Raw genomic sequence first — 14,268 nt, 5'->3', positions numbered from 1 at the left:
TCGAATCAATGCTGTCGAGACAAAGACACTTGATGGATGACTTACCTCAAAACAAGTTTGACGTCAATAGCAGAAAGAGCCAAAGAGAGTCTACTTTCCTTGTAAAATAGCACTCAAAACTATCACCTGAGGGTAACTTAAAAAAACAAGAAATACGTCAGGACTCTTCTGAAGGTACATAAGGCTTCTCATAACCTTGACACAATATTTTACTCTAGAGGGCGCTTTCATATTTTTTAAAAGAAACTAATTTTATTTACCTGGGAAAAACTGAGCACATAATTGACAGAAAGCAAAGGAAAGATCGGTCAGTGGTAAGTCTATATACTTATTATACAAAGAATTGCAAGCTTTCATGTAAGTTGATAATATTTTAATAAAACTAACAAAATTGGTCGAAAAGATTTGATACTACTAGTTAACAAATCCAGATGAAGCCACTAGTTTACGCGACGAAACTAGTAGGTAACTAATAGTATCAAATCTTTACGAACAATAACCCAGTGTTAGTTAGTTTTATTACGTTAGTTTTGTGGTCATAAATCGATAATATTTTATTAGATATTTTTCTTTCGTACTGCTCTAAACAAATGTGTTTTTGATTAACTTTATCACGACACCATAAAATAAGAACGAGTCTATGAATTAAAAAAAATTATCAGCGTAGATGTAGGTTATCATCGTGACTTGAATTACATAAAACTAATTCGCGTCTCAAATTTGAACAATTTGTACGCCACTTTGTAGTTTAAATGGTTCAAATTGGCTCACGGTTTCTCCTTCTTCCTTCCTTCTACGTGTTAGGCCTACTGGCCTGTTACAGAGCTATCTAAAGCCCTTGTAAATCATACCCATCCCGAGGATAAGATGACCAGCCCTATGCCTCCTGGTATTTTCTGTGGCTGTAGCTGCGTGTGTTCATGGCTCATAGTTTGAACAAATATATTTCTAAGAAGAAAAACAGGATCAAGCGGTATTGCATTTGCTACTTTAAACATAACTTTGTTTTTAACTCCAATTTCGTTTTTTTAACTGCAATGATGGTTATGATTTGTATGTTAAAAACATCGCGATTTGAGAAGTTTTAAGATTAAAAATTAAAAATTTTAAGATTAAAAAAACTTTAATCTTAATCTTAAGATTAAGATTAAAGTACGTCGTGAATGTTTCTAAATGAGGAAGCATCGCTTCATTGAGTTTAGAAATACTGCTGTGCTGAATGTTGTATGGTTGAAGAGCATTCATTTTGTACCTAACGAGTGGGTACATTGTAATCCCAAAAATGCTTTCGCCATAATCTATTCATCGGAAACATAGATTCAGCTCTTTAAAATCATCATGAAGTCATGATTTTAAAGACTAAAATAATGAAATGAAAGATCGTGGATATTATTTTGACAGATTCGTCTGTTTATGCGAAAAAAAAATCTTTCTTATTCGTTTTAGACTAAATTACCAATCTTGGTTGAGTAAGATAAAAACTTACATCTTTCATAGCATTCAATTCATGTTTTTTTAACAGAAGCGTAGGTCCCTCCAACTGTACCAAAGAGGAATCGTACCGGAAAGTATTTTACAATTTGTCAAGACCAAAAGAGGACTTCTACGTATTAAATGAGTCAAATGAATTTCGTAGTTGCAGTGTTTTTCGCCATGTGAAATCTCTTTGACTTCAAAAATAAATAAATGTATCGAACATCATTAATATTATTCTAGGATATTCAATGAAAATATTTTAGTTAAAATGATTTTATTTTCTTAAAGATGAAATTATTAAAATGAAATAGTGAGCATTTAAATATGTATATCTTTTAATAAAACTAGTTTAATCCTTTATCCAAGTGTAAGCAAACAAAGTCTGCGCCTGAAGTAGCTTCAGGACTGAGGCAACTCGTGGTAAAGGTGGACTAAGCTCTCATCACTCCTTGTCTTAGTATCTCCCATAATGCAAAGCACATCTCCTTGCGGACATGTAAAACGCTATGCATTAAGGGAAGGGTCGGTTTCGATCTTTATTGAGGTCTTGTCAGTGGGACCCAGACCCAGAGGTGGTGATACTAAGTCCTTAGAAGGACTGGCTTAAAGGGGCGAAGCAAGAATGCTTTTCATCTTCCCCGTTATCTGTAGAGGACAGTATAGGGATAAGGTGTTATTGAGCTATTAAAGCTCTGATCATGGCAGGAGGGTAACAGCAATAGCCGAGCCTCAGTCAAACCTTCATTGGCTACAGCATTGCCATCCATTACCCTCCAAGGGTATTGGATTGAATGAATCAATCACTGCATCGCACGGTCGATTGATTCAATCATACCTCCTCACCGTGGTAATACTAAGGTGGAAGCAATGAAGAAGTCATATTTATTTATACGAGTTGCCAAAAGGTGTCTCACCTTATTATTAAATTACTCTGGATTTAGAGAAAGATGTTGGAAGTTTTTTCCAACTTGGTTAGACTACAATAAATTTAGTTTAATCCTTCATCCAAGTATAAGCAAACAAAGTTTGCGCCTGAAGTATCTTCAGGACTGTAGATAAATATGACTTCTCCATTGCTTCCACCTTGGTATCACCACCTCTGGTTCTGGCTCCCACTGACGAGACCTCAATAAAGATCGAAACCGGTCTGATAGCGACCCTTCCCTTAATGCATAGCATGATACATGTCCGCAAGGAGATGTGCTTTGCATTATGAGAGATATTAAGACAAGGAGTGATGAGCGCTTGGTCCACCTTTGCCACGAGTTCCCTCAGTCCTGAAGATGCTCCAGGCGTAAGCTTTGTTTGCTTACACTTGGATAAAGGATTAAACTAAATATATTATAGTCTAACCAAGTGGGAAAAAAGTTCCAATGTATATCCTTTATTTAGTATATGCGAATAGGGTCATGCGAATTCTCTCAGGTGGGAGTTACACACACAAAAAAAAGTCAAGAACGTGGTTGTAAGAATATCATAAAATTCTTTATACTATAATTATCTGTAAACATTATTTAACCTATATTTCCATTTTTTCGCTGTGTTCTTAAGATATCTGCTTTCTAAAACTTTAACACAGGCCCTGTCTCGCACGAATTGTATCTAGCAAATATTGATTCTTGGCTGCTTAGGAAAGGTCATTTAGCAATAGCTACAAATAGAAAGGGGAAAAAATTGACATCTTGTGCAGAAAGCGTAAAATGTGGAATTTTTATAATATATTTCGCTCATTTATTATATACTCCTATAACAATTAATACTTAATAAATCCTTATTATTAAATACTTAATTTGTTACCCTTATTAAAAAACATCACACTATGAAGTAAAACATCACTAAATATTGTTTTTAGTTTTCTTTTAATTTTCAATTTTTTTTCCTGCTGGCAAAGAATGAGTACTGGCGCTACTTTTATATAAGAAAGCACTGCGTATATCCATCCTGTCTCAAACGCCCGTACAGTAGGATGTTTTACTTCAGCCTTGATTAGGTTTTCAGTAAAATGGCGAGGTCATATCAGGAATAAAGGGGAGAAGGAAGCTGGATTATTAATGCGTAGGTGGTTACTTCTCGGCATCAATCATATTCAATACAAGAACAGAATTTCCTTGAAGGCTCGGAGACACACTTTCTATGAAAAAATTTCAAAACAAGATGATATTTCCCGAACACATATGCAGGAACTGATAACTATCTTAAAAGCTACATGACAACCCGCTCTCCAACCAACAGCCTGAGGGGTTTCAATCCCACAGCTTGTTGGCTAGAGAACATGCAACAGTAGGCTGAGAACAGGTAACACAGTAGGCTTACACTTGCGAATTTTCTTAGTGAATAGAAGAGTTTGGTCTCCTAGTGCGAGACCCCCCCCCCCCCACCGTGAATATTGGAGACGTTAAGAGGTCCGAAAACGTTTCTTATTTGGTATATATCTCCCTCTCTCTACAGAGAAGGTTTACCAGATTATCAAAACCACTCACGACCAGCGGCGGCTCGTGGCTTGAAATCGGGGTTCTGCAACTTTCGAAATATATATACACACTTTTTTAAATAACGAAACCTGTGGTGCGATCATAATTAAAAGAAACACACGTATTAACCACAGTGAAAATTATTTAATTGTAAATATTTCATCCTAAGTATCTTAGGACATCATCAGTACAGTAGTTTTAAACAATAATATGAATAATATACAGTTAGTGCGCATTTTTCCATGTCAAGCAGACCATCTCTTTCTGCTTCATTTTCCTAAAGATATTTACGCAAACACTGCTTAAATGAACCATCTATCATAATATTCGTCCAATTTCTTTTAAACCATAAAATGCGAATGACCATGGAACTTTAGATTCTATTTCAGGCTTAGTGATAGGCTTATTTAGGCCAAATGCTAGGCTTAATTATACTTAGAATTGTATTTTTCTACATGTTATATTAAGGTTACATAAGAGAGTTAATATATATATCCGATAATAATTCAACTCAGTATGAAGCTTAAAAAATCAATAATTTGCATGCATCCTGATGAATACTTCTCATAATTTCAGCCCAACTCAGCCATGAAAACGTGTTTAATTTTGCTCGGTTGTTTGATGGTGCTGTTTCTGGAAGCTTCAGGAAAACCTGCAGAAGTTGAGCCAGGAGCAGATCCTGAAGTTTCCGATGAGCGCCCTCCAGTGAAGAGGGCACGAGGTCGCAATAATGATGACGATGACGACGACTTTTCTCCTGTAGGGATCAGAACTAAACCCTATGCTGTGGCTATCGACATACCGTAAGTATCGAACTTGTTCGGGTAAGAAATAAAAATGCGTCAATTTTCACCACTTCCTGTTTCTGTTTTCAATCTTTATGAAAACTGACCTTGGAGAACAGGAAGTTGAATTAGCTAATCGTATTAGTCATGCCTTACAAGGAAATTCGATTGTTATTTTCAATATTAAGTGGCACTAGATGTTTTTCATGTTAAGATGAATTCCAGTTAAGTTCTTCATAGCGCCATCTCGTATTAAATTATTAAACTAAATGCAAATTATTAAATACTAGCTTTTTTATTGTCTTACATTATTTTATTATTATATTATCTTTTTTATTTCATTATATTATTCTATTTATTCTATTTTATTATATTATCTCACTTTAATTATTTAGGTAGCTAAATATGAATACAAAAATGAGGAGTTTTTAATTAATAAAATAAGTCAGTTTTTTATATTAATACATAGCCATATTCACTGAAATTTTGCATCATTCTTTATTTAGACATATTTTCCAGTTTGGACTCACCAGAAAAGAAAACGGAAAATCTCAGTAAGTCTGGTTTTTTTTTTTTCCAAATAAATGTCAATAATTGTTATAAAATAATATAATAAATAATATACTATTAAAAACTAAAATATTCATAAAGCTATTTGAAAATATTTACTAAAGTTTAATTTATTAAAAAGCGCAGTGGCGTTAGCACACCACAGCGCTTGACTGCACGAAGGAAGACTTTGTTGCGAATCTAGTCGGCGATTAGAAGAAATTTTTCTAAGCCTTTTTTCGACCGGTTTCCGAGTTAGTCGATCACTGGCAAGGGCAAGCGAGTTTTTTTCTCCCGGAAACTCGTGTTTTTCATCCCATAAACTCAAGAAAATCGACCATAGAACCCACATTATTTCAGACATTAAATATATTATGTTAGGGACCACGAGATGGCGTCACTCTCTCCATTGTGTACCGCTTAATTAGTGATAGCCTTGGGCCAGCTATCTCTGATTGGGTACCAGTGGAGATTGAACTGCCCACTCAACCTCCAAAAAGTAGATAGGGCTGAAACGGCCTCGCCTACTCCCTATACGGGAATAATAAAAAAGGCGTTAGCTGATTTTTTTAAAATTTATTTAAAAAAAAAACAAAGTTAATTATTCAATATTTAGTAAATAATTAAGGTATAGCAATCTTAAGATTCCTAATTTTTTTAAAATTTTATTTTGGAGTAGTTTTATACTTCAGAACAAGAATTGCCACTTAGCAAAAGTCTTATGGCCATAAACAAGATTTATTGCAATGGGTGATTAAACTCTTCCCTCCCATTTTTATTTTTATTTTTAAACAGAAAACTATTATTAATCTAGATTGTTTGTTTGTTCGGGTGACATTTCTGCCGTCTTCCTCGAAGCTTGTGCTGAGCTTATCTCAGGAAGATAACAGATGGCGATAGTTTCGTGGTTTTGTTTCAGTACCCATCGCGAGCCAGGTGGACACAGTTTAAGAAGGGAAAGGGGTTGGATATGGCGTGTGTCCTTTTATTGGTGTTTGAAAGGAATAATTATACGTGTGTGTGTGTGTTGTGATTTCCATCTAATTTTCAGTCTCGTTATAATATTTATATAGCACCTCCTTCAGCTCTCTGTATGTCCTAGGTTTCTCTCATCGAATGGCAGTTTGTTTATCATGTCAGGTATGTAGAAGCTCCAGGTGGCTTTTTCGTAGGGATTGTTGTACTTATATGTTATGTGGTTTGTTGGCTGTGGTCTTGTTATTTGATATTTTGTTCTGGTTACTCTGTAGGTTGGACTGTAATATTTTAGCATGACTGTGTACTGGATTAAGTGTTTTGTCTTAAATACTTCGTGTTCTGTCCTTGCTGCCCGTGGGCTCTTCACTTTGATCCAAGAATATCAGTTTTATCATTTTATTTTGCAACGATTGTAGTCTGTTAAGTTTATGGTCTACACAGAATGCACATGATGCAACTGCATATCTTAGAATGCTTTTACATAATGCCTTCTAAATCTTATAAATTATATAAACTAAATATAAACTAAATCTTATATATATATATATAATGTATATTTTATATATATATATAAAACCAAGTATAAAATTTCTTGGTATCAAGAAATTTTATACTTGGTTTTATATATATATATAAAATTTAAAAAAAAATTAATCCTTTTCCCAAGTGAGCAAAACCACTTGCCTTAGTATGTATCCCATAATGCAAAGTACCCCCTCCTTTTTAGTGTGTATAATGCAATGCATAATGGGAAGGGCCACTGTCCGGACTGGTTTCGACCTTTATTGAGGCCTCGTCAGTGGGAGCCAGACCTGGGAGAAATACCAAGGTTGGAGTAATTCAGAAGTCATATATGTCTCATATACGAGTAGATAAAAAGTGCTTGATCTTATTAATAAAAATCTCTGGATGAGATTTTTATTAATATATATATATATATACAGGGTGTTCGGGATAAATTTGACAGTTTCGTAAGGAAAAAGAAAATCTTCTTTGTATCTATTAAATTTAATGAATTGACAAAAAAACATTACAGGCAGAGTTAATTACAATACTATCAACAAGATTTACTCAAAATAACCACCATTAGCATCGATCACAGCTTCAATTCTGCTTCGGAACTTCGAACAAGCTGATGCTACAGTCTCCCTGGGAAGGGCCGCAAAAACTGTTTTAATTTTATCCATTAACTGGGCTTTTGTATTACTGGAAGTGCGATTGGTGTCTTTTTCAACTGCGCCCCATACAAAATAATCCATGGGGTTAAGGTCTGGGGAGTTTGGAGGCCAAACATTTGGACTAGTGAAGTCGTAGAAATTTTCAGACAACCATTTTTGACTTTTCCCAGAGGTGTGGCAAGGGGCCGAATCCTGCTGCCATACATACGGCCTACCATTGCCTACCCTTTAAATGAAGAGAAGTGTATGTTAATACATGTAACTTACGGAAAAATATAATTAATTATAAATATGTCAAATTTATCCCGAACACCCTGTATATAGTAGGAGGCACTGGATTACTCAGAATGTTCAAACACCTCTTGAATTTTATAATCGGGGTTATATTATATTATATATTATATTATGTTATATTGTGATTCTGATATATTGGAGAGAGTACAAAAGAGGGTGTTAAAAATGATATCAGGATTGTGGAATACTGATTATGAAGACAGGTTTAGAATTTGTAGACTGCAGACACTAGCAAACAGGAGAAAGAGGGGTGATATGATTGAGACTTACAAAAAGGGTCATACAGAATTTCAACTGATGGAATTTTTCTATTTATGGAGGGTATACATAGACATAAACAGGTATTTTCAATCGTCAAGATACTCGTCGATTAAAATATTCTACCAGTATACTGAGGATTGATATTCATTTTAGGATATTAGGGATGGCCAGTTGCTTCGGGGCTTTGTACTAGTAATACGTGATCTTAGCTTTAAGTTTTATTTCGATGTTTTCTGTTGTTAGATAGTGGACTCGTTTTGATATTAGACATCTGGTTAGTCATCTTGTTAACTACAAATAAGTTAAAATGAACTTGGAGTATTAGATTGTGAGGCATATTTACATAAAATAATGGCACTTAACAGCTAAATTAGATTAGCCCGGATTTATCTGAAATACCTTTTGTACTTGATGACATCACCAGCATTTTTTTTTTCTTTCTTTTTACTATTCTATTTAACCAATATCTATATTGAATAGCGAAAGTTAATCTACGTTCATGAAATAAAACATTATGACCACCTACCTAGTAGAGTGTCGCTTCGAAATCTCTTTCGAACACTAATGGACTCAATCTATGTCAAATTTCAAACTGTTAATCAAATGAATTAATGTAAGTATAAAATTATGGCATTTCACGTTATGTTACACGCAAAATCGCACCCTTATGTCATATCGGATTGCTTTGTAAAATTAATTAATTAACTTAATAAATAAAAATAAGTAAATAAAATAAAATAAATAAATAACTTTAATTCAGTTAACACATAAAAAATAAACAGACAAAAAAGCTATCAAAAGGACAATTTTAATCGCGGAATTTTGGGACCAAAAGAAGATTTTTTTTTTTTTTTGCAAGAAAAAAGTTTCACGCTACTGACGTTTGTTCTCGCTCCCCCCCCCCTTTTTTTTTTTTTTTTTCCATAAAACTGCTATTAATTCTTGTACGATTCATTAAAAATAAAATTTTCTCCTGCTGAATTGGCAAAATTGTTCATATCGACATAAACATGTATTGTTGTAAACTAATACCAAGAAAAACATAGTTTATCTACTGCTTCATAGATGGCAGCATACTACAAGAGAGTAGTAAACATACTAAATTTTAATTTAAATAAAAAAAATCCTCTACAATAATGATTATGAGAAATGTTTATAAATTTAAATAAATAAATAGAAGTATTATAATTTATGAACAATATCAGTAAACGATAGTGAAAGCAATTTCGTTTATTGTTGCAGTTACGTTTTAATAGCTTTATGCATAATAATAATATCGATTTCTGATGTCAAACATTACAAAACCTGTGCGGAGAGACCCCAACGGATTTCTAGTCCCTCGTTTTAACCACTCGGCTACGACTGCTGCTTGATGAGTATAATTTACAGTTTTATACTCAAACAGATATCATCATTTATGTCAATAGTTTTGAAACTTTTTATATTAAAATTACAGTTGCACATTTTGTGCTAACCTTAGCACAAATAACTGGGATTTATTAGTCGTTAATGTTGCGCTAGACCAAACCTATTAATAATTTTACTATCCGATGGTTGACTCATTTATAAGGTTAACACTATAATAAACAACAATAAGAATTAAAATGAGGTGCCAGGCGGAGTACACATGATACACCCTTGCACAAAAGGGTGTACATCTGTACTCTCGTAGACGTTTTTAGATTATTTTTAAAAAATTGAAATCATGTGTCAAGATATCGTATTGAAGACCTTTAGACCACATTCAAGAATAGTCCCTCGTTCCTGTTGAAGGAACAATGTAAATGAGTAGCTTTGGTCAGTTCTTCGATGCATCATGATAACAAGTATTCTTCTATACAAGGCTTTATTCCATCTTATGCGATCAGTTGAAGATACACGCGCGGTGAAGCCAAGTTTACTTTCTTGTCTTTTAAGACCAAGTTGCTGAGATGTTTATTTTTAATACGCATCTTTAACCCAAAGAAGATCCTACGTATCATCAATACAAATACGTATGTTCTTCAGAACTCCTACCCTATACAAAGATTCCCATAGATCCATATACTGCTGGAGTCTCGGAACCAATTTCCAGTTAGTTCACAAATTCCGAAACATATGACTTAGTGCTTACTTTATTTCCAGCCAATGAAATATTGCCATCTAAGGATAAACAGTCTCCTGATTCTATCCCAAATGCTTCACAAGTTCTTTGTGACTCTCGTTTTTCATACTTTGGATAACCAGGAAGTTTGATTGAGAAGAGGCAGCAAGAACATCAATCGTATATCTTACATAAAAATTTCAAACAGGTCTTGCTTAGCACGAAGTCGATACCGACAGTAAAATTTTCACATCGATGACCAGTCTTTTACATGGACAACTTCTGAAACTTTTAGACAGTATTACATTGCCCTAACTTCTTAAACAGAATCTCTGTTTCGTTACCAAAAACTTGGAGCAGTTTGATCCTTATTGTGAAAAATAACTTGTTTTGCAGTAGTATATTTGCATCGCCTTTATATCTAGTGTCCTATGCTTTAGCACTGGAGTCGTATCTTTTTTCGAAATCCATTGTTGTTATTTTACCCTTTTGATCAGTTACATTGAAGCTGATCTGTAAGTTTCGGATCGAAATATTTAGTTATTTAGATTACTAATAATCTATCTCGTGTCAATATTTTAATGCATTACTTTTTTGTAAGTCGTCTCAGAAACGAATTTCACGCAAATGCAATGAAATTTAGATAAAAATAATCTATAGAAGTGGAAATTCTAAGTTCAGAACTTTTTGTCATGGATATATCGAACACATGCACAGATGCTACCTTTGAGACAAACAAAGTTAGAGAGAGAGAGACAGAGTATACTTTTGAAAAGTCAGAGGAGTACTTAGTAATAAAGCTGAAGGGTTACTGTCAAGGAAACCTCAGCTGCCGTCTGTAAGATTACGAGTAAAGTGAAAACCATCATCATTGTGATGAGATCAGAGATGCTCTGGAAATAAAACCTACCATGTGTTCAATTATCTGAAATAACTCATTGTTTCTCTCCTTCTAACCATTATACTAAAGGATTTCATTTATCCCAATCCCATAAAATTCCTTTACTATCTTGAATGTCTAAAGCCCACATTTCCTTAATTATTTTTCATGCTCAAAATCCTGCAGTCCAAATATCATCCTGATTTATCATCTCTATAATTTCTCTACTGTTTCTTCGTCTTTCTCAGATTCCTGGAGAAAATCTGAACACAATGGCCCAATTAATTTGTCAATTATCAAATTGTGAAATTCAAAATATGAGTATTACAAAAAATAAGCTAACAAGCACTCATGGATGTTGCTTGGGAAAATTAAGTTACAACCAACTTTTTATGACGATGTTATTGACCAGTTCATAAAGAAGAACCGGAGGGTGGAATTTGTATTCAAGTAGCTGAATTGAAAAAGAATATCATTTGTAATATAAATGTTGTATTTGTGTGATTAAATGTACATAAATTTCTAAATATATAGTTTTAAATGGTCAGTAATTCATTATTCCGCTAATCAGGCTTCAATCACACCTCTCACTCCCCGAATGATAACAAGAGTAAGCGTGAATTTCAAGACCAGCATTCGCTCTTGCGTAGAATAAAGAGATGACAAGTTCTTTAACTAGATGATGAAAATATCCCGAACCTCACTGCCGGTTGCAAATCGCTTGCATCACGTGATCTTATCGCGCGCGATGTACAGTTATGTATATGTCTGGAATAGCGTCTATACAGCCGAGTCTGTGAGATCGTTTTCCTCAGAGTTGCAAGTTGCTACACGTCAAAAATTAGTTCGATAAACATAATCCTTAATTTTTCTTTCGTAATAAATAATCAAAACATAATTTTATTAGTCAAAACGTAACTTTGTTGCATAATGTTATTATTAATAATATTATATTTCAAAATATAGAACATTAAACAATTAACTAACCATAATTTTGCTGGATGAGAATAATAGGCAATTATTCATTATTCCATATGAATAATGATAAATAATAAATAAATGACAGTCTAGATATTATTTCCGCACTGGGAGGAAGCGCCTCGCGACTCATCACTAAGAAGGATGAACTAAGCAAAGAATTTCAACATTTAAGAAACACTTTCTTTAAAAATGACTGTAATGACCACACCATCTCCAGACTAGTCAAACGACACGAGACCAAAGAAATTTCTAATGAAGAAGAAAACAGAGGATCCATCACGCTTCACTATATAAGCTCTGTTTCCATAAAACTGGAAAAAATACTTAAAGAATATAAAATCAAAGTAGTATTTACCCCCTTTCTCAAGATGAGATCAATACTCCGCTCCACAAAACCTCGACAGAGCCCACTTCAATATTTCGGGTGTTTATCGGCTATAGTGGGATTGCTGTCATCTTACTATGGACAGACAGAAAATCAATTGAACAACGCAGTGAAGAACACGTTCAAGATACCATAAGAACGATCAGCTGACCCACAAGTCGCTTCGCAAATGAGACATCGGAGAGTACAATCTGCGAGTCTTTGGAAATGGCATTCGATCGTGAACATCTAAATATCAACTCAAGTATCAACTTTTCTGAATACATCCCAGACTTCATTAGCCAAACACGCGCAGGCGAATGCGTAAACAGGCATAACGTTTTGACACAACATTCAATTAGAAATATTTTAAAATAGCATCAATCTCTTCTATAACCATAATAGTTGTCACCTTTGTTAGTCCTTACTGTTTTGTCTATTTAAATTAATGTGAAAGTTGCCATTTTAAAATAACAAAACTGGTATATATCGAATCCATTCCCCTTGACATATTCAAGGTCAAACTACTGCTATGGATAGAAGTGTAAATTCTGAGTAATCCGGTCATAATTTTTTCTCGGAAAAAATTATGACCGGAGCAAAAATAAGCCTTTGGGCCATACTATTAGTATCCATACTATTAGATTTAATGCACAAAGGCAGAGTATTAATTGAAGGAAATGTGTAAGAGAAGAAGAATGACGAAGGCAATAACATGATTGGGAGATATTTCTGTTAAGAAAGCTCTGATACAACTGAATGGAACAGTTTGTTTCTGTGGTTTTAAAGCTATTACAGTGAATTTAGTTGTAAAATGAGTCTTCCAAACGGCTTTACTGTAATTTAGTGAAAAATAAAAGGAACTAAAAATATGCACATAATATAGCTTATTATTAACTCAACTCCATTTCACTAAGATCTCTGAAGATGAGCAGTAACGCCACATCCTTCACTTGCCGAAGGATGTGACGTTTAAAAAAAAAACAAAAAAATAAAAAAATGAAATCTCGTCCCGTATATGGCAGGAAGAATTTTGTTGGTCTTTTCCATACAATGTCCGAGTAGAGCATTGCTTCTTATCTGGTGAACGTCGAGAGAATACATTCAAAAAATTTAGATTAAAAAAAAATAGAGCTAAAAAATGTTCGATGTTTCCATGACAACAATAGGCGCTTCAGCATGGAATTATGACTAGGGTAACTAAGGCTGTGAGTATATTTGTGTTTAGGGGTGGTTTTAATTGTGTTCCTCTTTGCTTGTTTTGTAAGATGAAAAAAAAATCAGTTTCCTGGACGAACCTTTCCTCCACTTATGCGATTGGCTAACTTAACCTCATATGAAAGAGTTTTTTGTTTTGTTTTGAGTTTCCATGATATCGATTGAGCTCCAGAGGTTTTGGGTTTTATATATTTTTAATGTCGTATTATGAATTTTTATAATACTATTTTAAGCAATAATTTTAATTGTTATAATAATACTAATATTATTAATTAATTTCAGAATGGGACTTGAGGTCTTACCCGGATATGGACTGGTTAGAGTAGGAACAGCTTGGCAGGAAGGACCAAAACGTCTAATTCCAGTTATTCCTATCCCAGATTTTCGGTAGCTGCTGAGCAAACAAAAGTAAAAAAAAAAAAACTTTATGTAGAGAATAAGACAGAAAAACTGAAGATTGTAATTATTCAAGATTGAACTTGTTTGCATGGATGTATTTCTAAGACTATCATTTTAATAAATACCTATCACAAACTTTTTAAAACTGTTTTTTTTTCTTCTTTCACTCACTAGTTTTCAGCTTCGTTAAGTAGGTCTTCTTTGAATTCGGACTCTGTACGTTTTCAAACGTTTTTGGATCTTCCTCAAAGAACACGTAAACTCGTGTTTCAAGAGAGGCTAAAGCAACTAAAGCTCTGAGACCAGTTGATTCTTCTTCTTCTTCTCTCCCACAGTCCTAAATGGATCATT

At 33.9% G+C, this 14,268-nt stretch overlaps 1 protein-coding gene across 1 annotated transcript; it reads left to right on the top strand.

Annotated features, from left to right (window-relative positions):
- The first annotated feature begins 282 nt into the window (after nucleotides 1–282).
- On the top strand, nucleotides 283–14,056 carry LOC150097784 (uncharacterized). The gene is made up of 4 exons (XM_090407727.1): nucleotides 283–314; nucleotides 4,524–4,750; nucleotides 5,239–5,286; nucleotides 13,801–14,056. Exons 2-4 carry the CDS (start codon nucleotides 4,536–4,538, stop codon nucleotides 13,907–13,909), a joined length of 372 nt encoding a protein of 123 aa, XP_090263853.1. The 5' UTR covers nucleotides 283–314; nucleotides 4,524–4,535; the 3' UTR covers nucleotides 13,910–14,056.
- Nucleotides 14,057–14,268: the final 212 nt, after the last annotated feature.

Source organism: Typopeltis vanoorti, chromosome 17 (assembly GCF_054136105.1).
Source record: "Typopeltis vanoorti isolate ZY-2024b chromosome 17, IOZ_Tvanoo_1.0, whole genome shotgun sequence".
In the NCBI taxonomy this organism is placed as follows: domain Eukaryota; kingdom Metazoa; phylum Arthropoda; class Arachnida; order Uropygi; family Thelyphonidae; genus Typopeltis; species Typopeltis vanoorti.
This window is presented reverse-complemented; position numbering and strand designations above follow the sequence as displayed.

Bases quoted from the DNA above. Each gene is read 5' to 3' on its own strand.
- LOC150097784 (XM_090407727.1), top strand. From the start codon at position 4,536: ATGAAAACGTGTTTAATTTTGCTCGGTTGTTTGATGGTGCTGTTTCTG. The intron at 4,751-5,238 runs GTAAGTATCGAA...TTCTTTATTTAG, and splicing joins GCTGTGGCTATCGACATACC to ACATATTTTCCAGTTTGGAC. The intron at 5,287-13,800 runs GTAAGTCTGGTT...AATTAATTTCAG, and splicing joins AAAGAAAACGGAAAATCTCA to AATGGGACTTGAGGTCTTAC.